The following is a 25976-nucleotide window of genomic DNA, read 5'->3' on the forward strand; positions in this document are numbered from 1 at the left end:
TGAAGGCGCTTTCTCTCAGCTCTCAGGGTGTGCTGAGCGCGCTGCCCTGCGCTCCTGGCGTGGTGGCAAAGGACACCCTCCCCTGGACCTACCCCAGGCTGAGGACTCCGGAGCCACTGCAGCACGGCCTCCCAGCCCCTGCTACCACCCAGGGACAAGTAAGTTTTTGTAAGGGCTGCTTAATTCTGATATCACTACATTTTATTGCAATATAGTACTATTTAAGCACTTTTAAAAATGCAAGGTGTACAAAGATTAAATTAAGACTGTAAATTGACTAAATATTTGGTTTTTATATAAATAGGTCATAACCACACTGTGTTGACATGTAATACTGTTATATAATACAACAGTTAAACTGGTGAGTCTACACAACAGAAGCTGTCCGTAGTTAAACAAGGAAACAAAGTTGAAAAGACCATGTTAAAACAAAACAAAACAAACCAAACCCCTTTTACTAAGATCAACAGGTTGGGATTGTAAGTAGCAACAAACAGATTCACTCAGCTCCTGAGTAATTCAAGTTTTACAGTACACATTAAAAAATATCATTTCTTCCCATCAACACTATTATATATCCATCGGCTGTGGATGCATTTTGCAAATCACACTGATTGAACTACGTTAACGATGGGGTGGAAGGTTGGCAAAGTCATCCCGCTGAGGTTCACGTCCTCCCCCCGGCCGCGCCGGCTGCTCTCTTCCCCCCGGGCAGCCGCAGCTTTGGTTCGCTTTGGACGATCGTTTCCGGGGTCGGGACTCATCAATTCGGATGGCTGACATCATCATCAGTGATGCTTTCAACTCTTAGACATCTAAGAGGTTTCAAGATGGACATTTGTGGGTTTTATTTTTTGTCTCCTAACGCTAAGTTAGAAATCATTTGCATCATGCTGTAAACTAGGAAGCAACATAAAGCGACAGACTCGTCCTTAGTACATAACTCCGAGGCAGAGGCGTTGTGCCCGTGCCAGCCCCCGTGCATAGCTAGTGCAGGTAATCTTCCACCGTGGCGAAGGCGCAGGAGCCGATCCCCGAGCGGGCCATCAGCCCCAGGCACTGCGAGGCCTGGCCCATGGCCAGGGCCAGCGGCGGTTGCTTTGGCAGATTGTGAGTCTCTGCAAAACAAGAGTTAAAGCGTCACCCTGGACGTCCGCGTGGAGCCGTTCCTTCGCCAGCCCCTGCTCCCGCCGCCTGCACTCACCGAGTATTGCACTGTTGAGGACAGAGCAGACGGGTTCCCTCTGGATGGGGTCCAGCTGGTTCCCCACGGGGCTGCTCCAGGGATCCGAATATGCCAGTAAACTGAAGGCGTCCTGGGGAGAGACCGGGGAGTCGCACCTCGAGAGCCGGGGGATGCCCTTCAGCCCTTTTCATCCAGCCTTGCAAAGGGGAGGGGCTGTGGCTCCAGGGATACAAAAGGGAACGAGTCCTGTTCCCATCTCTTGTTCCATCTCGAGCAAGGGGTGGTTTTCCCAAGAGAAACAAGTTGGCAGGATTTTGCCAAGTGGTGGGAAGGACAAAACCGGCTGCAAATGGCACCTTCAGTCTCCGGGAGCAATCTCAAATCCAGGTGAGCTAATTGCCACACACTCTGTAAGAGGGTGTGTGAGAGGATGTGTCCATCCTTTTTTTGTAGCTCAATGATTAGTATTGCTGAAAATATTCTAACTTTGAGGCAGAGGCCGAGCTACGTGGTCTGAAATTAGAGGAGTGCTCCATTCATCTCTGGTTTTAACTGGATGAGGGTAAGGAATTGCCTTCTCTGCAAATGTACTACACAGAGCAGACAGGAGCCACTGCTGCTCCACAGATGACTCAACACTGGCCTTGGCCACAAAACACCAAGCCCAGTCCCTGAAGCTGCCCCACGCTGTGGAGAGTTGCTGCAGGGAGCAGGGGCAGTCACCAGCCCCACCCTTGCACCAGTGTCCTTACCTTGAGCATTTTCTTGTTGGCTGTGTTTTTGCCACATTCTCTCCTCAGCTGCTCGCTCATCGCTTGCAGTTCCCTCCCGAAGTGGATCATCCTCTCGATGGCCGCCTGGCTGCCGCCGCACAGCTGCCGGCGCAGCTGACTGGAGTCTACTTCTGCAGAAACGAGACCATCAGCATCACAGCTCAGGGGATGAGGGCACCTAGAGCCTGCCCCTCAGCCCCCTGCCCCGGCACAGAGCACAGCTGCTCCCTGCAAACACTCGCAGCCTGCCTTAACTAACAGCCAAGGTGGGTTATTGTGCAATGGTGCGTTTTAACGGGACTGTGAACCCCATTTTACACCCTAAAGTGTGACGGGAGTTTTAGTTAAAAGTCCTCACAGCTCTATATATTTACTTCTGTGGCCCTGTGCTGCCAAAGCCAGAACTGCTGCAGGAGGGTGAAACCCCTCCACGTCCCGAACAGGCTGTTCATCCTCTGTGTAGAATCTATCCCCTTCAGCACTGGCACAATTCCTGTGCCCCCTGATCTAGGTGGGCCTGTTTTAGCACTGGGGATGGACTAGATCATCTCTAAAGGTGCCTTCCAACCCCTATCACTCTGATTTCAGGCTGCTTTTGCCATCAAGCAGACCACTACAATCGATTCCTTTACTGTTTGCTACAATATTCCCCGATACTAGTGATTTTGAAAGGTATTTATGTACTTTATCAATAGCAAATCAACCCTTGTTTTCTCCAAAAGTTCTGCCTCTTTTACAACTTCAACAAACCAAAAGCATTTTCCCATTCCTTGCCTTTTTTCATCAAGTTTTGAACCAGCATTTTGAGGTACATTTGAATTACAAACCCATTTTTGACCACTAGGTTGCAAACAAGGATTTCTATGTGGCCATTTGGGGTTCATTTCCCCCCTTGGATGTGAGCACATCATCTCTGGAACAAAATCTGCCTCATTAACATTAAATACACAGCACTGAGGAAAAGATAGCTTGAAAATCAAACCCAGAAAAACACCCAGACTCCAACTGTGGGGAGCCAGCATCATCATGCTGAGGAACCCTATTTCTTTCTACAAGCTTCAAGCAGTGGTGTTTGTTGCCCAAGGGAAGACAGAGCTCTGCAAAGGCAGAAAGCAACTACACTACAACAAACCCCACCCACAACCAGCCTCATGCCTGCCACAGCAAACCTCTGTGGGAAAGGCTGCCACAGTGAGGGCAGTTTATCCTGTCACAGGCCTTGTTCTTACCCAGTGGAGTAACAGCCCAGCACTTTGCCTCTGCACCCTGCCAGCGCTGTGGCACAACTGGATTTGCTTTTCAGCAGCCACCTGGTAGTTACCCCCCAAGCTTTATGCACTTTGCATTCTCCAGCAGCAAGGAGCTGGAATTTCTGTGCCAAGGGCAAAGATGCCAAGAGCAGCCTGGAGGGTCAGAGGCGAGGCGGAAGGAGCGAAGCGACCTGCCAACCCCAGCCCAGGCACAGCAGGAGCCTCCTTCTCAAAGGCACTTCCTTAGAGGATGATGCTCTTTTGGCTACCCACAAGTGAGAGATTGCCCCTGCTCTCACCCTGACCCTGCACTGCCTCACTAACATTTACTTCTAAGAACAGCAAAACAAACAAACACACAAAAACTCAGCTTTGACCTAATATCCCTAATTTTCAAGTTGGGAAGCATTGCAAGTAAAAACATAACCTTGTTGCCATCACTTAATAAAAATGTAAGAAATATCACTGCAGACCCATTTCTGTGTCACATTCTTCCATTTCGTGATCATGTTTAGAACTACCATTTAGGAAGCCATTGGACGAAGTCTCAGCAACCCCATTGGAGTAGTGATCTGTTTCCATGTCTACATCATTGCTGGAAAAGAGCAACAGAGAAAAGGTTGACTGGTATGAAAGTACTGGGGCTTATCTTCAGTCCTCTGCTTCCTCAGCTTGCCCCACTGAAGAGCTGCTTTCCAGTACTGCCAAGCTGGACCACAGCTAGGTCTGGCACTAACAGTGCTCTAGGTATTCAGTACAATAACAACTCCAGCTGCTGGAAAACCCAACATGCACACTGTTACTCAGTAACACTTTGTAAATACACACCAACAAGTCCTTACCTCCTTGAGGTACCTGTAACGTGGAGCTGGAGAAAATACATTGATCAAAACAACTGTTCCCCACTTTTTTTTTCCCCTGAAAGAACAACCCCCAGTTAAGACCCAGCCTGCTTGGGCAAGATCGTATTTAGGCAGAGAATTCTTTCAAAAACTCCTATATCTCTCGTACTCTCAGTGGAACAACAGGGGAAAAGAAAAACCCAAAGCAAAGTGAGTAAAAGGAGCCAGTGCCCAGACACTGAGGCACACCCAGCCCCTGAGCACACGCTGCAAGGGCATCCAACGTGCCCTCAGGACAGGCACTCACACCTGGCCTGGCCTGCTTCCTCCTGGAGAGTGACAATCCAAAACCTCTGCCAAGAGGAAAAAGGTTCCATCTAAAAGTCTAATACCTTGCTTCAAAGTGATCAACATTCCTCAGCTTCCTCCCAGGAAGGAAACCAAAAGGGCTCTCTGATGGAGCAACACTGTGGCCAAGGCACTGGCTGTCCCCCCGAAAACCCCAGTGGCCTGGACACTGCCAGGGGTTTTGCCAGAGGCAACTGCTCCTGCAAACACAAACCATGAAGCTAAAAAGTTAACTGCTGCTTTTTTCTTTCCAATCATCTCCATCCAAGTGAAATACTTTGTTCCTGTCCCATCCTGGACAGTGCAGCTGAGGACTGATGGACTGCACAGCAAATGAGGTTCTGCTCCATCTGTGCAACTCACAGCTTAATATTTGCTGGTTACAAATAACCAGATGGAGCCTGGGTGACACACCTGTGTTCAGTCTGAATGCGACAAACAACTCCTGTGCGTGCCACAAAGAGTGGCCACGCTGCACAGCCACCTTCAGTGGGCTTCCTTTGCAGATACTGCCATAGGTGGAGAGTACCTAGGAAACTTTTTCACTCCCTACCTGCAACGTGCTTAAATCTGAGTCAGTGGCTTAAACTGAAACCTCCAAGTGCCAGAGCACTAGTTCATCTCCACTGCACAACTTCAGACCTGAGTGTAGATAGCAACGAGCATGGGAGGAGAAAACATTCCACTACCACAAGTTAAAATCAAAGCACACTGAGTGATCCCAAACTGTTGGCTCCTCACATTAAAAAGTTTTAACTGTCCTTAGAAAAGGGAAAAAGCCCCAGGAGGAACCCCAGTGGCAGCAGATGCACACGGCCCACAGCAGCCCGCCCCTGCAGTGGCCTCACCTGGAATAGCTGTTCACCTGCTGCGACCTCGATACGTTTATGTTGTTGAGCTCTGGTACATTCAAGCTGCTGCTCGTGTGTTTACTGTGACAGTAGGACTGATGTGCCTTGTTTGATATTACTCCATTACTGCAACTACTTTCAAACCCTGCAAGAAAGTTTTGGTGATTATAATCTCATTGGTAGGAACCAAGTCAGAGGAGTGAAGCAAGTGTGGCTGAAGCGTTCCTGCTGAGTAAAGGCTGCGTTTGCCAAACCAACCAACCCACTGCCATGTGAAGCATCATCTACCACACACACAGATGTGTGAAGGTTTCTCAGTTGCACTTATAGAAACCTGCATACAACAACAGAATCATTGCTGAAAGCTCAGATCTTTTTAGGCCACTGTCATTACTATGAATGGAAGCAGACATGCATCTTACTAATTCCTCATCGTGTTCTCTTGGTAAATCTGCAGTAAAACTCAGTGCTGAAATCACTCTGCTCCCTTTAAACTCAGCCTCCCTCTGTCCCTCCATGTAATTACTGGAATTGTTCATACTGTGCTTCACTAAATAAAATGACACCATGCTGTGAAACGAGATGTCTGGCTAAAATCTCTTCTGACCCTTCTGAAATATAATCAAGAAATTACTATTTGAAGCAAACATGTAATTGCCAGTTCTAGCAAACCCAAAAGCAGGCACTCCCTCCTAGTTTCCAACACAGAAACAGGGCACAGGGAGGGCTTACTGCAACCAAACCAGTTGCTGCCATCCAGGAAATCCCAAACCTAATCATGCATTCATCAACTTGCTAATTAAGTGGTGCCACTATTTTCAAATCTGGAAGGTCAGAGGCGCTGTCTGACAGCCCAATAAGCAGCCTGAAGGACGACAGGAGCCCGAGCAGACCTCCACACTCACACGCTTCTTGACACACAGAATCAAAGATTTGAGCCATCAACAATCTAAAGCATTCAGTATCAGCTCTGAAGTAGAACAGTCAGTCAGTCTGGGAGTACTGCCAGCTTCATCTGGTCAGCTGTGGTGTATCCAAGCCCGTGGTGTATCCAAGCCCGTGGCGTACCCTCCGCAAGAACTTACCAGAGAAGTGTGTGCTGCTCCCTTTGCCTGCTGCCAAGCTGTGAATGTTCATGCCATGGCTGGGGCTCATGCTGGGACTACTGAAGGACCGTGGGCTAACAGGGTAACTGTCTTGAGACTTTGGGCTGTGGCCTCCCAAGCACCGCACTTCGCTGTCTGTACCATTCACCATCTCTATGAACTGGCGCACCCTGAACGAAAGGCAGACAGGTTAAGCTGATAAAACAACTGCCACCTTGCCATTTACCAACGACAGCAACCATTTCATTTCAGTGCTAAAACACACATCAAGTCTGACTCAACAAAATGCTGGATGTCAGTAACCCAATTGCCAATGAGCTTTGGAGTATTCGGCCAAAAAGCGCACCATGAGGACATTTGTGAGGGAGAACAGCAATGTTATCCTTGGAGGACAGGCTTTGTCGCCAAGTCCTCAAAGTTGAGAGTGCTACACTGTATTTTCTGAACTGCTGTGTTCTGCTGGCAGGGGCAAGGTTATTTCCTGGCGTCTTGTTGGGTTGCCACACCTGTCCTTTCCCTCCAGGTCAATGAGAGCACAGTTTGGCTGTCGGGCACCGCACGCACTAAGTGTAACTCTCACCCCTGAACGCTGGCACTACAAGACAGCTGGAAAAGCAAGCTCGGATACAAACCTTCCCTTTAGAGGCTCTTGCTCTTTGTCCATTTTGAGTGAGGAGGTTTTACCATGGACTTTAAGGAAGCTCAGAACTACGGCTTTGTGTTTGAGGGCTGGATCAATGGAAGGAAGGGGCAGAACTTTGACAGAGGGACTGACCAAATCATAAATGGTAGGATAAAGTGATGTGGACTTGTTGCAACAGAATATAGAATGGTAGGGGTTGGAAGGGACCTTTAGAGATCATCTAGTCCAAGCCCCAAATGGCAAGGTCCAGCTGACGTTAGTGAGCGGAGTCCCTCATGGAAGCTCTTACGGGAAATAAGAGATGGGGTTTTTTCCCCTCATTTAACCACTACACCGTGAGAGGAAACGCTGGAGGATCAGCAAGTGCAGCTGCCAGGCTGAAGGTGACTCTTGTGTGCCTTGGGAAGCCAAGAAACAATTTGGGACTATGGCATTTCCAACAGCATGAGCCAGAGCTTTCGAGTACAGTGACGTGTAAAACTGGTCTTTAAAGCCAGTCCCCCTGTTTGTGGGGGGAACAGACAGCTTAGGCCAGCAGGACTCTGAACCTTCTTGAACACAATAACCGAATCAGTTTACATTTGCAGTTTTACTGGACACCCAAACTGACTAAAATGGATCTAAAAAAAAAACCCCTACAAAACTTAGTTCTAGAGAACAAATCTACAGTGAGGTGGGCATTAATGCTGCAAAACAGGACCTGGCTGACAAAACCTCGTTAAACACGTAGCAAATCACAAAGCATGAAAAAGTGAACTATACACATTTTCTTAAGAAAAAAAAAAGAAAAATGCTGCTTAACTTTGTTCAGATCTCTGTGAAAGCTTTAAACGAGTAACTGTCTCGTCTCAGAAGGTACTGTGCCATCTATAAACACACATCTGTATAATTTGAAGACTCACTTTAATGCAAATAAGAGATTAGGATTTCTTTCTAGTAAACTTGGATACAACTGTTGTGTTGTTTCAATGGCTTCTCCCATTCTTCCTGCTAAAACCAATTTCTGAATTCCTGTTCACCAAAAAACAAATAAGAGATTAGGATTTTCTTCTAGTAAACTTGGATACAGCTGTTATGTTGTTTCAATGGCTTCTCCATTCATCCTGCCAAAACCAGTTTCTGAATTTCCGTTCACCAAAACCGACATCAGTTACATGGACACTTTACAGGTAAATTAACCATTAAAAGACACTGCAACCATCAATCAACAAGAGGGGGTCTTTTTTCCCTTCCTCTTGGAAAAATGCAGGGTAAAGAAAGATCATGCTTCCTTCAGATGTTCAGGAGGAAAGCTTAAGAACTGTGCTCCACCTACATACGTCTAAATGAGTAGTCAATAGTTTTATTGCCAGCACACCGCTGCTGTGTGCTCAGGTTGCACGTTTAGAGCTGGCTTAAGATTGCAGACACTCTTCTGCCATCCATTTCCCTTTCTGACACCTTTATAAATAAGCACATACCAAACTATTGTCACCCCAGAACATCCCAGTTGCATCCCACTCCCACCGGGGTTCAGTTTTCGCTCACAACGTTTAGCCCCTGTCACCTACAACACACTTCCAAGTCAGGTTACAGTCAACCCAACCTTTCTGCAACAGAGTTAGCTTTGGTTGCAAACAGCCTGATAGACATCCCCAACCAGAGAAACTGATCCCCAGAGAAGTGGCCCAGTGCAGGGGCTGTTTCCCAGTGGGAGCAGTTTCTGTCACGGCACTGGCGTGGTCAGCCGCTTGTGTTGGAGCAGCCGGGATGGGGAGGAACGAACAGGGAATACCCTGCCCCATCATCCATTAATTCTCCAAAACATGAGTTGTCTTTGTGCCCTCCCCCTCACCTGTCAGCAGCAAAACTCCAATGCCATTTAACTTACAAAGCATCCTCTCAACACCACCCCTTCGCACAGTTACAAGCCAAAATGTAGGTCGAGACTGAGTTTTACGCTCCCGTTTGTGGCTGAGTGGTAGCTCGCTCAAACACTTGCTTGGAGACACCACACACATTTGTTTTAAGACAGACCCCAATTTTCCATTCACAAGAAAGACAACAGGTAATTTACCCCAAACGAGTCCCATCTCTACCAGCTGTGCCTCCACACACCTCTAACGCTACGTGCCAGCACACAACTGCGCTGTGGAGCAGTGCCGAAGAGGAAATTCTACAGTGATGCTTAAGAGAAAGCTTTATGTAATATTCGAGGGGGAAAACCAGAAGGATGCAACGTGCTTTCCAGCCTTACTTTGTCTATTTTTAATGGAAGCTAATTCTTCTAGCACAGTCTGGTCTGTGGATCTGGCGAATGCCTCTGCTGTTGCACAGTATCCATGGTGAACTAAGTAAGAGGAGACCATTCTAAAAATAAACACAAACAAAACCCAGAAACACTCATTAAATACAGGTCAGAAACCAGCAACTTCTTGAATGTAAAAGCTCTTTTCTAGAAAAAAACCCACCCCAAAAAGTGACTGAATTGAAACTCAGAAATGCCTGTACAAGTCAGACAAAAGCAACTCAGTTAAGAAACAGGTTCCTTCAAAACGCTGTCCAGAAAAACAAGTGTTAAAAGGAATCCATGTGTCATTTTATTATGCTGAATTTTAATCACACTGATCCATCCCCCAAAGGTAGGCTCAGGTAGGATACTACCTGGGGTTTGCTCACTCTGTGCGCTGGAGGGAAAATTTCTGCACACAAAGTGTTTTGGCTGCAAAACAGATGCAGAGCCACAAACACCCTTTTTCCCCAGTGAGACACCAACGAGCCCCAACTTAATGAGGACACAAAGGGATGTTTCCAGAGCCCAGAGTGTTAGACTCACTCTGAACTCCTCCTTATTAATGCCATTGGTAACTGTTCCCCCACCATCTACTCACGCTCCACTTCAGGAGTGTTTCTCAAACCCGTTACGTTGACAAAACCACTCGCACTGGTGTTTAACACTGGGCTTTTGACACAAGACAACAGCACAATGGTCTAAAGATCTCCAAAATCATGCAATTATTAACCTTTCTTTGATGTTTTTTGTGTGTTTTAAATGAACAATGTCCAAAGCCTTACTTCTGAATCATTGTTTGCCACTCTCCTTCCCGATCTCCTATGGGAAATCTGTCAATCTGTGCTTGGATTTTGGTTCTCCACTCTCGCATGTAGTCTTCAATATCAAATACAAACGGGTGCTGGCCAAAATTAGCATCCACAACCTCTCCTGGTGTTTGAAGCCCTACTGTAGGGTACAAGTTTGGCTGCAAGAAAGTTTTCAATTAGTTTGTTTTTCCCCCCCTCTTATTGTAAATTCCCCACTTAATCTCTCTAATAACATCCCCACTGCTACTAACAGTGTGGAGCAGCAAGTACCTCTGGATCATCTGCCCAGCAGTTAAAGCAACTTCTACCAATCCAGCAATGCAATGACTGACCAATTCCATTCCTGGTGGCCATTGTTTTCGTTTGAAATAATAACAAAGCCTTACTGATGGCTCTCTTTCTAGTCCAAAAACGCTCTTTTTCCACTGGGCTAACGTTTACAGCTTTTGGTTTCAATTGTACAAAATATCAAACACCATTGTTTAAATCATTTCTTTTTTGACAAGACCAGGATTAAGGTTTGTGTGAGAGAAAGAGAACAAAAATTAAACTTACAAAGTGAGCCACTTTCCTTTTGGGGTGAAATACTTAAAACATCGCTGAATTTTAGTGGTAAGAACTGACAGGATAGAGAACTCATTAGCCTCAAAGTCCAAGTGTAGAGCCTAAAAAGAACTGTAACAGTGCATTGAAGTTCTCGTGAATTCCTGGACTTGGATCTAGAAAAGACTTTAAAGCATTTATTGTTGTCTCCTGGTTTTATTTTCTGCTTAGAGATCAGGTCTCTGTGCAATTTCTAAATATGCCAAATGAGAGGAAAGGAAAAGCTGCCTGTTGGGATCAAAGCAACTTTCTTCAACGCAACTGGCATCTCGGCAGGGGGATCAGCTGGGGGTTTGGTTGCTGGTTTAATTTATCCATAAGCCTGCCTGGTGGGTTTAACCCAGCTGCAATGGCATGCTGACCTGCAGAGCTGCGTGCTGAAGCTACCAGGAAGAAGTTCTCCCATGCGGGTCAGCAGGAGCACTGAAGCCCAGAGAACCCAGAGACCTTAAAGAACGACGCTCTAGTTGTTAAAACCGTGCCCAAGCTGATCCTGCCCTCATTTCCACACCCCCACCACCCCCTTTCTTGTTTTTGTTTCTAAATAAACCTGGCTTATAGCATTACCCACTCTGGACTCATCTACAAAGCACAAATCTCACATCTTTTAATGAGATGAAAACAATCGATTCTGATGAAGAGGGGTCCAGCTTCCAGCTTCAGATGGCAGTGTCAGTTGTGCTGCGCTGGCAGGGAGCCCTCCTGGCAGCCCCCAGACCCAGGACAAGCCCCTATCCCTGCCTGGGGGCCAAGAGGTGCCCTGGCTTAGTGACTTCATTCTTCCTTAATATCTTTCCAGATGAAGTCCATCACACACCATACCCACAGTAGATTCCATCAGAAACAAAGTGGACAAGGGAAAAACCAAACCAAGTGCAATATTGATCTTATGGAGTGGGAAAGGCTTTGCAAATCAGGCCCCAAGTCTAATTGTGGTGACCATGTCTAAGCAGGCAGCCTCTCTGCATAGGCACACACACACACACACTGTGCTGTGGCTCCCACAGCTGTGGCTCTGCAGGAGAGGCCTGCCTGTGGCACACGATGCAAGGCCTACTCGCACGTGCTGTTTCCTGCCAAACTCTCACTAGAACTGCCTGTTGAAAACCTGGAAAGGAAAGCTCCTGTGAGGGCTGGGGTGAAAACAGAAAGCTTTTAGCCTTAACGAACAAATCGACACCGAAATGATGAGGAGAAGTATCTGGCATGAAGTTGGTGAAGAAGATTATCATTGCATTTCCAAGAAGCAGAGGTAAAACACAAGGCAGCACGTGAAACAGTTGTTTGTAACACAAAGGAAAGCTGTTGGAAAACGCACTCATCTTACCGGTAAGTCTGTGAAAGCGATGCCTGTAATGAAAAGAAAATGGAGATTAATTTCCATAGGCCTGGATTCTTGCTTCACTTTCTTAAGGTATCACCATACGTTCCAAAAACTCACCCAAACCACCTCAGAAATCAGCAGTTTGAGAACAGATGAAGGCATTTTGCCACTTGCACGACCCTGCTGCGACACCAAGATTTAAAGGGCGTCTTGTCTGCTCTTGCTTTTCTTCCTAAGTACCTGGTATCTGTACGTGACCAGCACTTGCCTACAACACTCCAAACCAGTCTGGTCAATGTTTTGTATCGTTGCCTTTTCAAATTTAGGATTAAAGCAAAGCTTTTGTCCTAAATCCCAGCCCCGCTTTCCATGTCCATTCTTTGCTCAGACGTCACATCTCAGGAGCATCTGGATTCCTTGCTCACATCTTTGTTACAAAACAACGACACCTCGAGTGAGCCTGTTTCCTCCCATTACACCTCAAAGCTTCCATTTCATTGTTCACATCTTCACTTTCTCTAAGCTATTTCCACTTTCTGTGTTGGGCACATTTTGACATCCAACTCGCCCTCTTCCAAAATCACCACAAGAGAGACGAACGACAAACGACGGCTGACTGACATGTAGGTATTGTGGTTTTGAGAGGAGTTGGGTTTGGTTTTTTTTCCACCCAAGACTTGGTGTTTGCACAGCTAATTGCTCAGCCCTCTTTGTAGCATCAAATCCCAGGCTGAGCCAGAGGTTTCCAATACTCTCAACTGCATCTGTGGCCCGGAGAAGAAACGTAGATGTCCTCCAAGTCACCATGGTATAGGAATTCTGGACAACTAGCAGCAGCAACTCAGCAAGACTGATGAAATTGCACATTTCTTCTTCCCCTCAACACAGAATCAACTTTCCTCTGTCAGAAACCGAAGCTAGCAAAGCCCACGACAGCAGAACAGCTGTCGTGGTTCCTTCTGAAACTCATAAAGCGTTTGTCAAACTCTATGACAGATGACATTCTCCCAGTCTCTCCTCACCTATGCCACTCTGCTCTCCTCTTTATAAACAGATTTTAATGACCCAGAGTGGTGCTTCAGTTTGTCTAATCCAGTCTGCTTTAAGGCTTCCACTGAAAGGGAAGGATTTGCTCCTCCCTTCTTACCTCTTCCACGCAGGTGACTATAACGGTAGTGAGAAAACCAGTATCTCTTTAGTTGATCACCAACTTGACCCAACTTCCCTGCAGTTCCTAGTTCTAAAGAGGGAGGGAGGCAAGACCACCCTTCTAGGCTTTCACACAGTTAAAAACTGAGGGTGAACACAACATGAGCACAACATCTTCTTCCATTTTGATGTATACCCTGAAACAGGGCCAGAAGCAACAACTACACAGTGGATGGTTTGAGCATCCTCCTGCTGGAGCTGTCAAGTACTAAGTCCAGGTGTGGAGACTCCTTCAATTTAGAAGAAACATGAAGTCCTGATAGAACAGAATCATGGAAGTGATTACTTGGAAGAGACCTCTAAAAGCATCTAAGCCCTGCTCTGAGTAGGGGCAGGAAAACTCCAAAGTTAGACCTGTTTTTTTCAGGGCCTGAGCAAACAAACAGGAAATCTTGTTCTGAGAGACAAGGAGAAGAATTTAAACCATTCCCCTTACAAACCCTCGTCCTCTTAGACAATGGGAGAAAACACAAGGATAACTTCATTAGTCCCTATCTCAATAACCTCTTGCTTCACCTTGAGATAGTCTTTCTTTTCCTTATCACACTTCTACCCACAACACAAACCTTATTTCTTCTTTCTGAGCATTACCCCTTGAAACTTCCTACTCCCCTCAGCACAATCCCAAGATCTCTTCCCAAGCCCTCGCTCTCTCTTAATGCAGAAGGCAGGTTTTTATTCTTCTTTCCCTACACTCTGCATCTTTGCTCATTCAACTGCATTAAGTCCTTGGATTGTTACATATGTGGCATCAAACAATTGTAACTCCCCCCTCTCCTGACATCTTCAAACTCACAAGCTACCTTGCAGCGTTGCGTAATGCTACCATTTACCACGAGAATTTAACGCACTTTATTTTAGCACAACTTGTATAATTCATGGCTTTAGCCCAACTGTGTGTGGCTCCAGCCTGGCAATCCAACAGACACTCTTCTCCAACATATGTTCAAAACAACACCCACCCACTGGGAGGTTTTACTGAAGGCTAGGTGTCCCCCAAAGAGCAGCAAGGAATTTCAGCTACATCCATTCTCCAGTTCTCTTACTATCTATTACCTTATCAACACCAAGTATTAGTTGTGGATTTAGCAGTGGGCTGCAGAAATGCAGGTCCTGTGGAAGGAGGTGCTATGACAAGTCCATCCAAATTCACAAGTGCCACCCAAGAAACGATTCCTCCCGATTCTTTCATTAACTCAGAGCTTAGGGGGCTACGGGAAGGACTATCCAAACACTTTGCTGTTTCAGAGGGTTTCAGATTTACAACAGACTTACAGACACACTGTCACCATTAAAGACGAGGGTTCTCCTTACCCAAGCTGTGCCCGTTCTTTGTGTAGAAGCAGGTATTATTGATGAGGTTGACACAACAGCCGATGACATCGCCCGTAGTAAACGTCGGCCCGTAGGGTTGTCCAGTTCCAGAGGAACAGAATGAATGTCCATCATCTCCATGGTAACCATATGAATGCTTATCCCAACCTAGAGAACAAAAGCACTTGCAATTTATTCACTTCCTTTAATATGAAAGGATGGAAAGACTGTGCAAAGTGGGTCTATTGGATCCAGGACAATGCAGTTACCGCTGCACTCAGCGTTTTGCTGTCTAAGATTTCACGTCTAACAAACCTGTCTCATTTTTTAAAGTCACAACTTTGTCTCAAAATGGCTGAGCAGGTAATTCCATCTGTAGTACACAACAGGTAATGCAAATTCAGAGAATGCTTTTTTCTCTGTAAGCAAAGACACAAAATTATCAGCACCAGAAAGATAATCGGCTATGGTGGTGTAATTTGAAAAGCTCTATGCAGATCTGACGTGTCCCAGGGAAGCAGGGAAGATTCTCCCCTTCTCCCCTTTCATCTTGCAAAACTATTGCTACCATATGTCATAATCAAATTCTTCCTGGCTAAAACCCAAACACGCATCTCTGGGGAAACACATTTCTCCTCCTGATTAATCTCGACGACTGCTCAGCAGCAAGCAGGCTCTGCATAGCAGCAGAACCCCCAGATTATCATGTTCAGTGGCTTTGCTGCTCCTAAACACTTCTTTTTTCAGAAGCGAAAAATCAAATTATCAATCCAGGCTCAAGCCTCAGCCCTCAGGCAAATCATCACAGATGCAAATGTGGTGCTAATTTTGCAGGTGAAGAAGCTGCAGAGCCAGTCAGAAGCTTGGTATTGTTACACTACTCAGCCATGTTCCCAGCAAGCAATTTTAGTCTGAGCTCATTTCAAAATACCTGTCCCCACTCTCTACAGCCTCAATACTAAAGGGAAACACTTGGAAAAGGAGCAAACTTTCAGGCCATGTGAAATCTTCCTAACAGATCTCTTAAAAGCCTACTCAAAAGAACACAAAGCATGATCTTTAACACAAATGACCAAATTTCATCTAGATATAGATATATAGACATGCATTTTGACTCCAAGAATTTCCACTGATCAATTCTTTTGAAAGAGTAAAAGGTTGTGGGTTTATTCTTCTTTTGTCAAGCTGCTGCCTAACCGGTTAATCTGAAAGCGCTTTGCATACTTAGGCCCTTAGTAGCTTCAGTTGGCACCACATTAAGCATCTCTCAGCAAACTAAATGCCTCAAATTACTGTAGTTACATCGATTAGAAGCATCTTTAAAAGTTATTTGTATTGCATCTTAAATCATACTCAAAATAAATGTAATGCCACCCCCTCATCATTCAGCACCCTCAGACGGGCTCACTGTGTAACTGGGACTTGTTGTCATCATATGGATCTCTAGCAGAGCTTTTGGGTGAGAAAGTAATGGTGCAAAAGAAGAACACAGATACTCTGAGGTCAATCCAACACCATTTTACACTTGGCTTAGAGCAACAACTTAAAACCACACAGGTTGGTTGGTTTTGGTTTGTTTTTGGGGGTTTTTGTTTTCACACAATTAAAGACCTATTAAAAAACAACATGTACACAAACACACAAAGCTTCTTTAAATGCTATACAGACATCCTGCAGACAATTGTTAACCAGACAATATCCCTGACCATGCAGGTCAATGGAACAGTTGGCACTTAAAACTATGCTACACATCCTTCCTGTGAAGGTTGGAAAGGTAACAGAACAGAAAGTGTCAGCAGGAGAGCACACTCCGTGCTCAAAGGTTTTATCACAGTAGCTCATCTGTATCACTAGAAATTCAGATCATGGAGCAAGGACAGCTATAGTTTCGTTTTTAGCAGGCAACAGGATTAAAACTGGTATATTAATTTGCTGAAAAGCATCTGCATAATGCTGTAAATAACATATAACTAAGAGAGAAGTAGTACAGGTGCAATTGTACAGTAAAAGCTGAACTTTTTAGTTGTTGGTTTGACATAACTCAGATCAAAGACCACACAGAGATGTCCTGCCATCCTCTCTGTTGCTTAACAGAGCTCTTCCTATCAAGGTCATGTTAAAATACACAAATAACTTGTATCAGTAAGTTATCAACCATAATAAACAGCAAAACATACCGGGTAGTCTGTTCATGTTCACACCCTGTGCCGAAAGCCCAATTCCCATGTAACTGTAAAAAGGAAAGAACAAAAGGCATTTATCTGTCTCTTACAAAAGTACACACATACATGTGGGATTTAGAGTCTCTGCTGATTAATCCTATACCAATTAAGCTGCTGAGAGGTCATCTAATGGTGGCAAAACAGAAAGGGAGCTGAAAAGTAATCCCTAGCATATAAGGTTCAATACAGACTCTGTCCCTGCAGGAGATAAGGCCAACTTTCCTCCCTTTTAGACATCTGGGTTATCGATGGAGAATACTGATAGCAGCCATAAAGTCTAAAGCAGAACAAAGACAGACAAAGGCCGTGCCTTATTTTGAAAGCAGGGGTCAAGCTGGACACATACCCATTTAATCACCTTTAACACACCTAAGTAGTGTTTTGCAGACCATCTGGAATAAGAAATGCTACAAAATCCAGGTAAAACTGTGCGTTATTTCAGCAGCAAAAGGCACTCTTCTGCAGTACTTACAAAAAGATCACACTAAAGGAAGGCCTGGATCAAAGCAGAGTGATTTACCAGCAACGTTATCAGGGAGGGAAGATAAACACAGAATATACTTTTACTACACCAGCCAGTAATCTTAAGCCTAAACAAGTTATGGCTTGGTCAATAAAGTCCAAAAGTCAGCCTTATGCAAGGTAGTTTTGATGAAGTCAGTGTCCAGCACAATGGTTATCAATTTGTTAGCATACACCTTCAAAGCTGGAATGAATAATCTCCTCGCCCCCAAATCACGCTGTTTGAAGTTGGTGGAATCGATTTTGCTTCTGTTTCTTACACAAAAGTCAATTCATGGCCAAGATGACAGGAATCCAAACAGAAAATAACCAAAAGCTGGGCTTTCACCAATTCCGCCCCCCTGCCCAAGATAAACCACCCTCCCTGTCATCTAAAGAAAGCACCCAAACCAAAATCACCTCACCCTAACGTTTCCTTGCTTACCACAACGTGCCAATCACTTTGACACCAGCTCAACTTAGTTGACATCAATTTGTCATGAAATAATAATCCACCCATGCCAATACGGAAATGGTTGAAGTCAACAAACACGACCTTTGTGTTCCCATCTCAGAAAATGGGATTTGGGAGCAAATATCCTCCGAGGAAGTCCAGGTTAATCCCTTCTTTTAAACGCCTTTCACATCGAATGGAACTGAGCGGTCACTCTCAGAAGTCACACACTGAAGTATTGGCTTTCTGCTTTTGCTCCTTCTCATTTCCAACAGTTACCTTTTCTGCTGCCACATTTGATAATTACAAAGCCCTCCCCTGACGAATTCCGCTCCCTCTGACACACCATCACAAAACAGAAGCTCAGAACCACAGAGCAGATATCACATTTAGAGATGCTGAAGCAAAGGGCAACAAACAGAAGGATTAGTCTTTGCTGCATTGCCAATGACGTTACTGAGGCACAACCTCAAGGAAACCATTATAAATGAAAGCAACAAGTGGAAACCCCTTGATTTTCTTAACCAGTAAAGGCAGAATTGTTATTAGCAGAGTCTGGAGTTTGATGTGTGAAGAAATCTCATGTGAAGACCAAAAAGCTGTTACTCTAAACATCTCCTGCTAAGGAAAAGCATCGTCCAGAAAGGAAATCTACTGTTAAAACTCATTTTAGGTCAGTTAAGAGAACTCCACCAACTGCAAAAAGCCTTTCAAGGTGAGTCATGTTGAAAAACTCTTCACCCAAATCAAAGGTTCATTTCAGTGCTCTTAGAGGAACAAGCTGAAGGTTACACAGAAATGTGAAACGCAACACAGAGGGATTATCACTTAGGCAACATTTTGGTGCCACCTGGTTTTTCTCCCTCAGATATCAAATCTTCTACGGCTCCTCCAGTAACAATTCTAAACATGGACCTGCAGTATTTAATTTGGCTGGGAACAGAGATTCTTTACTCAGTAGCACAACTAGAAGGCAACAGGCACTGACACCATCTCAGGAAGAAGACTGATGTTCAAGTGCGTATTTTCCCCTGAGATGTGCTTAAAACTACTTGGGACATTAGTGTCACTTCATCAAGGAGACTTGGTACTAATAGAAATTCAGGTGAACTTAGAAGAAAGCATTTACAACCTTTAACATATTTACTACGGGCATTTTCCAAATGGAAAAAGGATGGAAGTGAGTGGAATAAAAGGCTCATCAATTCAGGCAATTTATTATTTGCTGATGGACAGCTAATCTCATGTTCAACTAGATATAGCACACTATAAACCGAGGAGGAAAATGAAAGACAGGCTTTAGATGCCCTAAAATTCATCAGCAGGAGTTCTAGCTATGCCAAACCACTACATGTAACTTTCTTTCCCCCCTTTTCCTGCAACCTGTAAGCTCTGATGGCTTTTTCACTCGGTTTTAGGTCCAGAGTCCTATTTAGATCCAGAGCCACTGTCTGCAAAAGTATTTGCTTGGGTGTGAGGAATGACATGAACTGTCCTGTTTGCCTCTACACAGGTGTCTTAGCATCAGAACAACAGTGGCAGAGCCATGTAATAAGTTTTGCTCCCTTAGCCCACCATAAATTGCAGGGCAGCCCAACAAGCAGACAGGCTGGCACCCAGATGTGATGCAGGCCCAGACTGCTGTCTGTCAGTTCACCATGTCCTGTCACATCTCTGATGGGTTTGGTCTAAGAGATGGCCACAGACAGGAAGAACAGGTCCCCTTTGACTACGTCAGGCCATCCCAGCAGCCCTGGGGAAACAGAGGTGTGGACAGCAGGAAGCAGCACGTTCACTCTGACATGCAGCACCTTCCAAAACAGGACGTGATGCAGCGTGGGCAGAGGGAGCAGAGTGGGTGGGCAATGCTGTACTGCTGCTGCAGCCTGCCCTCCTCACAGCCCTCCCCCTCAGCTCCCTACCCACAACCAGCCCTGCCTGCTGGTGAGACAGGATCACTTACTCAGGCAAGCAGAAAGAACTGACCTGGGACCTTTTCTATGAAGAAGGCCCTCCCTCTCTGTGCATTTCGCTCCCACCAACCGCTTCATCACCTCATTAAAGCACTCCAGTCTTACAAGAGCTCATAAAATTACCAACAGCACGTAAAATCACTCACAGAATACATGAAACCAATCCATGAGAGACTGAAATAGACTGAAAAACGATTTAAAGTGCAGCCAAATTGGTATTAAGGACCAAAAAAACCCAAGTGCACCTTACACACTCTTGCTTTTTCATTTTGAACTGTACTTATTCTTGTTGCAGTTCATGAAAGAGATAAATTACCATTTCAGTGTCTCAGCACACCATCTCGTTTACGTTTCACAACTGCAAGTCATGCAGAAATTTTTAGGAAGAATATAAAGCTACAGAGTTAAAAATTCCCCAAAGATTCCATTTTTTTGCCACAAAGCAAAAAGAAAAGTCCATGTCAAAAATACAGGCACCATGGTCCTTTTTCTCACTAACACAGACTGAGAAGCTCCACACAGAAATGTGTAAAGCAGCAGGAAGCTCACCATAACTATTTTTTTCCTATAGTATCTTCCCAGTGAAAGAGCTAAATGCCCCAAGTGTCTGCTTGGATGCCTGAAGAGAGTTAAATGTGAGAAATTTTAAAAACCAGAAACAAACAGCAGGGGAAAAAATAGAGGAAGAGAGATGGTACAGAACTGGAGACTGCTAAACCATAAGGAAAATCCCCACCAGTTCATACAGAAGGCACACAGTTCTGGATATTTCAACATAGAAACTGACAATAATCAGAATTCAGGTTATTTATATCCTATCCATTCTATAAACAGGAATGGAGAATCTCAACAACTACACCAAACCACAGATACCTCAGAAAGCTTACTAGTGGCTAAAGATAAGTTTAAGTAGTAAGTAACCACTTCTCTACTTTAAAAAACCCACCCCAACAACAAATATTGCATGCTGTGCTTGTAAATGCACAGATATGCCAAATTATTTGACTTAAATAATGAACAGAAGCTGCCATAACCTCCCTACTACAGAGAGTAAGGACTACATAGGCAACCTGCTCTCTGCAGAGAATCAAGTCCCTTTTACTTTCACCTGTGCCTATGTAATGTACTAAAGACAGTCTAACCTATGGAATTGCTACATCATGCCTTGAAATCCAGACTCTTTTGCTGATGATGACAGCAAACAATCAACCTGGTATTACTTACATGCTACATAGTTTTAAAGCAAGCAACTTCAATCATGCAATGTTAAAACCTAAGTTACTGTAACATCTGTAAGGGACCTAAGTCCAAAACAGAACTTAGTCCAAGCACTAACAGCAATTTACACCCCTACATCAGGCTACTGAAAACATCCTGAAGTTTCAAATGCATTGACTACTAAGAAAAGTGGAATTAACACTCTGGAAAACAAAAAGTGTTCTATACAAAAGGTGCTGTTTGGTTTACAGGCAAATTTGTTACTTAGAAAAGGGCACAAGTAGGAAAACCTGCAACACTTATAAGGATTTGAAGACTAAATGATCTTCACAACTGACTTGGAAGGACACAAGAAGTTTGAGTACTGTTCTCCTATAGTTTTCTACCTTGTCTTCACTGACACTACACAGCACACTAAAAAGGTATCTCAGTTTCATCTTTAACATAGTTAGTCTGCATTAAAATTTGGTAGGAATATGCTAATTCCAGGTTCTTATCGTCTGCACAATCACAATAAGAAATGAGCTGTTCCATTTTTCTCTACTTAAATGTTTCAAAATATGCCTGAGACAGTTTGAACCCTTCATTTCAAACTGAAAACAAGCTTAATTTTATGGAGTGTCTCCAAGGAAACAGTATTTTGAATGTGATAAACCCAGGTTTCAGGTTAATCCAGTTCTACATAAAAAGGCAACACCAAAAAAAGTCAGGTAGTCATCTTGCATAGTGCTTGAAACTGTTAACGTTTCTCTTGTGACTCCTATAATGTTCCTAGCAAGATTTGCTCTTGCTGACTTCCCTCTCAGCTTCTGAGCTTGTGCTGTTTCATCTTGGGATATTTTTTGCCCTGAGCACTACAGCCTTTTGGGGGACTACAGGGTCAGAAAAGAACAGCTGCATAGACAAGGAAATAATCTAAGTCCAGGCTGCTGTAAGGTTATCACCTATACATTAGAGTCATGTGAATGAACCTCCCAACAAAGAAATCACTTCAGATTCTGCAAGGAGCACAGACCAACAGACTCTTTCTTTTTAAATCAGAAATAATCATTTCTAGGAAGCATAAAGAAATAAAACTCTTGTTCCAGTGTCACTTGTTTCTGACCAGCTAAACACAAATCTCATACAAACATACAAACCTCCTTAAACATTTAGGTGCTGCTTATTTCTGTCTGAAATGTCTGGTCTCGTACACTCTGGTTAAAAAACCAAATTACTGCTAGTTTAAGGAAAGCTATACTTGCTGATTCATGATCCAATCTCTTCTTGCAGCTGCTGCAATTCAAACGAAGATCCTAACGCAAGGCAGCTACTTCAGGCTCTATCAGATTCTGCTCTGTACACAAGTACTTTGCTAATAATGCCACAAGACATACTGACATGTACACAGAGACTGAGGGAAATGTGCCTGTTGTAACCAATCCTGTTACTGTAACAACTGCAGAGGATATAACAAAAGAAAAATCGACGTAAAAACAGGTCTTAAAGCTGCAAAGTTTTCACGTTAGATCAGTAGCGTACACAACAAACACAAGCCACACAGCAACTGATGATGTTCCCCACTTTGTTGGTTTGTGAACAAGAAAGTAAGTACATTGGAGGCTAAAGGAAAAGCCAATTTCCTGCAAGAAACCCCATTTGAAACTAAGTATCGTTTGTGTTTCAAGAGTTAAGCATACACAGGCAAACAAAGCAAGCATCGCTCCAATGCACTAACCCAGCTCAGGCTAAACCATAGGCGTAGGTGTCATGAAAACTCAAACTTAACTCCCACTGTGTTTTTGTTTTGGACATGTTTCCCTTTTTTGTTTCTTACCCCTTCCATCACATACACAAGATGTACTACAAGACCCTGCCAAAACAACAGAGGACTGATTGCCACCGAGGGCGGTGCTAAGAAGCAGCTGTGATCCAACAAGGTGTCTGAAGCCTCATTAACACTGCCTTACCAACAAGCATACTGATGATTTGCACGAGTTGCTGCAGCAACATTTTATTTCAGTGCAGTTATCAGAACTCACACATGCAGTATAAAGCATGGCCACGGAGGTCTGCATCGGGACAGACACACCATGTGCTAAACCACCGTGCAGAAGTGTAAGCTAAGTGCTATCTGCTAAAAGGCTGAATCCTTTCTAACCTTAAGTTTTCGTCTTTGACTAGTAATTGTGTTTACAAATCAAATGGACAGAAAGTCAGGACACTCAAGAATAAAGGTGTTTGCTCCAAACGTTCTTTTCACCCAGGAAAGGAAGACACAAGAAGTCTCTGCTAGTGAAAGATTTTAAAAAGCCCCAAAAGCTGTATTTGGAGTAAAATTCAGTGGGCTGCTACCATGACCAAAAGCAGCATTCCCACCCTCCTGGGCCCAGATGCTCATTTCTGCCCCAAGCTCCCCTCTCTCCCTGCCATAGCTACTTGTGAAGCCAGACTGACAGCCATCCTGGGGAACAACCTGGCTCTTAAAGCCAACCTTCAGAGAATGAGCTGCCCCATCAGGTACACTCTGAGGCTGACAGCAATTGTCACACACTAGGACAAGGGAAGCAAACTCAGAGACTGCCTCTTCTCATGGCTGGATCACCACAAAGCCTTCAAACTATGGTTTAGAGTATTAACATTCAAAACCCACAGTCCTCACTGGGAACGAAGAGATTCATAACAAGAACCAACAAGCCTAAGACAAACTCATGCAGAAACGGTTAACCACTCAGTAAATTATTCACACATAAGCTGTTTGGGACATAAAATGCTGGGAGCTGGTTTGCTTTTGAAAGCCAGGTAACCAGTGGTTACCCTTGAGACAGCCTCCTGGCAAAAAGAATTGGAGTATGCAACATCCAAGAGTCCAATCTAAGGTTACAGCAAAGCTCGGACTCACAACTGAGAGAGATGAATCTCCATCATTAAAGGAGGATGCCACAGCAACAGCACAAAGCTATTGAGCTTAATAGTTCACATAAACTATGACAGTATCATGCAAGTGCCTTTAGTTGTGTGAAAGAGGGAAAGGTTAACTGGTATCTGAAATCAAACAGGGCTGTTGAGGCAGCTGCATTACTGCTTTACACAAGGCCAGGGGACTTAAATATGTAAAAGACCAACACAACTGAACTCAGTCAAAAGCAGCATAAGAAACCTCAAACCAAGACTTGAGGGAAAAGTCTCATTTGGATGTACTCACCTAGCTAAGAGAACTGCCACCACAGTGGTCATTTTTGGCAAGTGGTGAGGCTGTACAGTATTCTAACAGATTTAGAGAGTAAGGCTTACATCTCCAAATCACAACAACAGGTCCATGAGACTCAGCACACCCTTGCTCATCCTCATTCCTAGACAAACAAAGCAGTTTGCCTTAATTAAGCTACTCTAGGAACTGAGACGAAACTGAAAATAGAGCTGTGTGCAAAAGGCAACGCCATGCCTGCCTCACTCCCTTGAGTATTGTATTAAGAAATTACAGAACAAAACCCATGCAACATAACTTCTGGTTCTCTGACAGATGGATTACTAATGAGAGATGTGTTACAAGAGTGTACAAAGGTTTCATTTAAAGCTAAAACTACGTTTAGCTTCCCCAGCCACATCAGAATTTTGACAGCACTTGCTGCATTAGCTGCCATGTACATGGATTTATTTATGTATAAATTAACTGGAGACTTCAATAGATGCAGATATCATTTACTGCAGCTATTACTCTCCTTCCTACCCTGCTTTCTCATCATCACCTTGGCACTGTTCCCCTTACTTGCACCCAACTCCCATCTCCTGTTATCAGTTCCAATCGCTCGCGTCACTGTCCACAATGTTACAAAGCCAAACAAGGTAGAGTATAGAAGAAGAATGTAAACAGAGGTCCTCAGATTGCAAAAGGAGACATGTAATTAAGGAAGAACACTGTAAAAATAAAGAACAACAGAAGAACAACATGACAGCCATTTGGCACTTGTAACAAGGATTTAGAAATATTTAAGGTAATCATTTCATGTGTCTGTACTGTGGCAGCACAAAAAATACCCCAGGACTCTGTGCTAAACACTGTACAAATACCAAGGCAGTTTTTGTTTGAATGGTATTTCAACCTCATTACTTTTATTAACCTTCATTCTCACTTCCCTTTTTCTCATCTGTTACCATCAGTTGCTGCAAGGCCCTATCACCTCTCACTGAGGTATCAAAAAGCGACTTCACTCTTCATCTGCTCTGCAACACCAATCTCCACCCTCATTTCTCACTTCCTGGTAAGCCTCAATGGGGCCATAATGCCTAGAAGCTGATCATAGCATCACAGAATGGTAGGGGTTGGAAGGGACCTTTAGAGATCATCCAGTCACACCCCCTTGCTAAAGCAGGTCCCACCTAGATCAGGTCACACAGGAACATGTCCAGGCGGGTCTTGAAGACTTCCAAGGAAGGAGCCTCCACACCCTTCCTGGGCAGCCTGTGCCAGGGCTCCCTCATCTCACAGTAAAACAGTTTTTTCCTCATGTTTAAATGGAACTTTTTGTGTTCCAGCTTCTTTCCATCACAAACATCTGCAAAAATCACATATTATGCACCTTCAGATTCCTACTCAAAACTGTTACCCCCAAATATGCAAAGAATTTAATGACTTAGGTCATTCCTGTGCCAAAAACAACACTGTTCTTGCACACAGGCAGCTACAAGCCATATCCTATATGAAAAAGGGCTGTGCTCCTTCAGAGAGGGAGAATAATCTTGGTAATTATCCAGCAACTTTAAGACAGGCGAGACCATATTTCAGGAGCAGTGTCATCAAGTGCTACAGTAGCACAAAAAAACATCAGTCTCCCAGAGAAGATTTTTACATAAAGGGTTTTGATGATTGGAGGCAAGCCATGCCAAGTAGAGCACACAAGCAAGAATGCTGCTGGACTTGCCCATGTAACAGTACACGCACTAAATACTTTAAGCTGAGCTTTGTTTCAAAAATAAGAAGTAAAATGTAAGTAGTAAAGGCTATTACCAAAGGGAACTCTAAATAAACACCATTAAATTACCCATTGACATTTATGAAAGTTGAAAGCTGTGCTTCAGCTTGCAGATAGACATCAGAG

General features: G+C 44.3%; 1 protein-coding gene across 1 annotated transcript in view; it reads right to left on the bottom strand.

Annotated features, from left to right (window-relative positions):
* Window positions 1–245: 245 nt before the first annotated feature.
* The window catches only part of RANBP9 (RAN binding protein 9), a 36604-nt gene continuing 10873 nt past the window's right edge, over window positions 246–25976 (bottom strand). The window contains exons 3-14 of the mRNA XM_061996105.1: window positions 16708–16760; window positions 14531–14698; window positions 12011–12033; window positions 10054–10238; window positions 9236–9348; window positions 7902–8010; window positions 6336–6526; window positions 5248–5395; window positions 3683–3804; window positions 1939–2090; window positions 1205–1316; window positions 246–1118 (exon numbers count right to left, since the gene is read on the bottom strand). Of these exons, the coding sequence (XP_061852089.1) occupies window positions 988–1118; window positions 1205–1316; window positions 1939–2090; window positions 3683–3804; window positions 5248–5395; window positions 6336–6526; window positions 7902–8010; window positions 9236–9348; window positions 10054–10238; window positions 12011–12033; window positions 14531–14698; window positions 16708–16760 (1507 nt within the window). The 3' untranslated portion in view covers window positions 246–987. The remainder of the gene's footprint in view (window positions 1119–1204; window positions 1317–1938; window positions 2091–3682; window positions 3805–5247; window positions 5396–6335; window positions 6527–7901; window positions 8011–9235; window positions 9349–10053; window positions 10239–12010; window positions 12034–14530; window positions 14699–16707; window positions 16761–25976) is intronic.

This window comes from Colius striatus, chromosome 4 (genome assembly GCF_028858725.1).
Source record: "Colius striatus isolate bColStr4 chromosome 4, bColStr4.1.hap1, whole genome shotgun sequence".
Classification (NCBI taxonomy): domain Eukaryota; kingdom Metazoa; phylum Chordata; class Aves; order Coliiformes; family Coliidae; genus Colius; species Colius striatus.